General features: G+C 39.2%; 1 protein-coding gene across 1 annotated transcript; it reads left to right on the top strand.

Annotated features, from left to right (window-relative positions):
• The first annotated feature begins 785 nt into the window (after positions 1-785).
• On the top strand, positions 786-2,402 carry LOC144610246 (inositol 1,4,5-trisphosphate receptor-interacting protein-like). The gene has a single exon (XM_078428839.1). It carries the CDS (start codon positions 786-788, stop codon positions 2,400-2,402), a length of 1,617 nt encoding a protein of 538 aa, XP_078284965.1.
• The last annotated feature ends 457 nt before the right edge of the window (positions 2,403-2,859 follow it).

Genomic DNA, 2,859 nt, shown 5'->3' with positions numbered 1-2,859 from the left:
AATATATATCAGAGTCAGAGTGGCTTCCATGACGTGCTTTGATAGCCTATGGTGGGACCAGAGAGGAATATTGCAGCACCTTCAATTGCTTCTATTACCTGACATTTTATGGACTAACACTGTTCTTGGGTAAGTGAAAAACCTCTATACAGTGGAAACATTCAAAATGGGATGTCTCAGGGATTCCTTTAATTTTATTGCTGTTGTACCTTGATTGTACTTAATATAATTGTATTTATTTGTTTTTTGCATTTATTGCATATATGTTTGTACGCACCGTCAGGATTGGCTATTTTTTAATTTCGTTGTACTCGTTGCAATGACAATAAATGAATATTATTATTATCATTATTATATATTATTCTGACTAATTATCATTGACAAAGTACCAATGCCTGTCCACTGGTCTTAGTGTCCTTAGTCTTTTCATGCTCATGTAAAAATAGACTTTTAAGGACAGAGCTCGTCATTATCTAATCATAATACATCAGGAATCTGTGTTGCCAACCTTAATTTTTAAATCATTAATTTTTAATAGATGGGAATGTTCCCATGACTTCTAACCATTTCTAATAGATCTCTGCATGGGTAGTTAATGTTCATAAAATAATTGTCTGTATCCTGGTCTCATTAATTGCTATCCACCTGCCAACTCGGTGAAACATATATGATGAAATATTGCAAGGTCTCAAAACAGCAAAGTCTCTGAAAATTCACTAATGTAGTTTTGACTTCAATTCCACAAACACATTCTGAATATCTGTTATCTGCTTGCTGTTTATAGGATGACAACTGTGTTAAAGCTTTTCAACGTGTGCGCTCTGATGATCACAGGGAGCTTGTACCATCCCCGTCTCCTGAGTGATGAGGTGGAGACAGAGGAGGTCCAGAACAGAATTAAGGAGCATGAGTACCAGTACCTACAGCAGGTGGAACGGCTCCAGAGGGAAATGGAGGAAAAACAGAACAATCAGCGGAATATAAAGATCCATTTACCTGCACATAAAGAGGAATCACCAAAAATGAAATGGAATACCCGCATTGTTCCCTTACTGGTCACAATTCATTTCTTGGCACTCTGGATACGTGACAATTTGTCACTCAATCTCCAGAATAATAATACTGAGGAAGAGGAGGAAGAAAAGCAAAATGAAGTTCCTCAAAGAACTTACGACAACATTTTGAATACCCCTGATCAAAGTGTGCTGGATCAGTTCTACAACGTCTGCATTCAAAATGGAAGCCAAGAGCCAGTTGAGACCTGTGAATTTGCAGAATGTTTTGTGGACAGTCTTTTAGAAGCCGGTCGCAATATTTGTCCGTGGAGCTCTGCGGTGACCCTTGAAGACTGTGTGGGCATTGGGAGTCAGTTTGAAAACTGGGGCTGCAAGACCCCATCTGTATATGATATCCTGGTTCCAATTTTGCTCAAGGATGGATATTGTTTTAAGCCAGAGATATGTTCCTGTGACAACCCACCTGAAAAACAGATCTATGGCAGGATTCTCATGGTTACACCCCACACCGCTGACCTGACCTGCCAATGTAAAGCCGCAGGACCTGAAGGGGATATTCCGTGTCTTATTCACAGCAAAAAAATTGAACCTGATGTTCATTCCAATGGTCTTGCTTCCATCATGTATTCCGAGTGGTATTTGGATTATAAGAAGATAGTGAAATGGTTCAGGATTTTATTATGCAAATCGTGGAACATAATTTGTCATCAACATGATTTTGAAATTACCTTCCGCAATATTACTGGCTGCTGTGGTTTAAAAGTACAATATCAGTCAGGACGAACTATTCACATCAAAGTGTTTCCTGCTGTGAGGCTGAAGGGTTCCGATGTCCATCTGGTATCTCATTTTTCGGATCACCCCAAGAATAGTCCAGTGCCCACTACCTACTGGCACATATCCTGTGCTGTCTGTGAGTACAGGTTTCTCAAAATCATGATGAAAAATATCCCCAAAAGCTCCTGTCACCTCAAGTGTCTTCAAATACTGGTCGTTCTCACTGAAAAAATGTGCAGTTCTCCAGACCAGCGATGTGTTCTTGGTTCCTATCTCTTTAAGACTGTCCTGATGCATCTGCTTTTAAGTCAGCCATATTCAAACTGGCATGAACGTCACCTGGAACATCGGCTCAGAGATGTGTTAAAATATCTTGGGAAATGCTTGGATGAGAAACGCATCCACAAATTTATAATTGGAAATCAAAATTTACCTAAGCAAATTGGAATTCCAGAATTGCTTCTCAAAACAGCGCCTGTAAACCTCTTCCAATCATTTGTAACAGAACATGACTCTTACTGTCAGGCACTCATGGAGTATCAGAAAATATTAAGGGACATGGGACCGCTGATGATGGAGTGTATTAAAAATAATACAGCAGCTGAGTGAAAACATTGTCTCTGCTCCCAGTAGACACAAGGGACTGCAGATGTTTGCATCTTGGGCCTCTGCTCCCAAGTTGGGAGCAGAACTATTAAAGCTCTTAAAGCTATCGAATATTTACATTACCGTTCAAAATATTAATTGTTATTTTATTTCTAAACTAAACAATAATATGCATAGATATTTCTTAAAGTAAATATTATTCCTAATAAAAATGGATGCAAAACAAAAGCTCCGAAAATCTTCATATAATCTCAGTGCCTTTACATTCAATGCTGCTATAGTCAGGAGTATTCACACTATTTTCAAATAGAACACCCTTGCCACTCATGTCGCCCCATAGGGTGATATTCCTTCCCATTATTTGTGTGGTGGCCCCACCGTACTCTGCCGCAGAATGTCCAGCAGCTAGAGGACTTCCTTATAACTGAAATTCTCCAATTCAGAAAACATCCTGGTGAAC

The sequence above is a fragment of the Rhinoraja longicauda genome, chromosome 36 (genome assembly GCF_053455715.1).
Source record: "Rhinoraja longicauda isolate Sanriku21f chromosome 36, sRhiLon1.1, whole genome shotgun sequence".
Classification (NCBI taxonomy): Eukaryota; Metazoa; Chordata; class Chondrichthyes; order Rajiformes; family Arhynchobatidae; genus Rhinoraja; species Rhinoraja longicauda.
This window is presented reverse-complemented; position numbering and strand designations above follow the sequence as displayed.

Bases quoted from the DNA above. Each gene is read 5' to 3' on its own strand.
- LOC144610246 (XM_078428839.1), top strand. From the start codon at position 786: ATGACAACTGTGTTAAAGCTTTTCAACGTGTGCGCTCTGATGATCACA.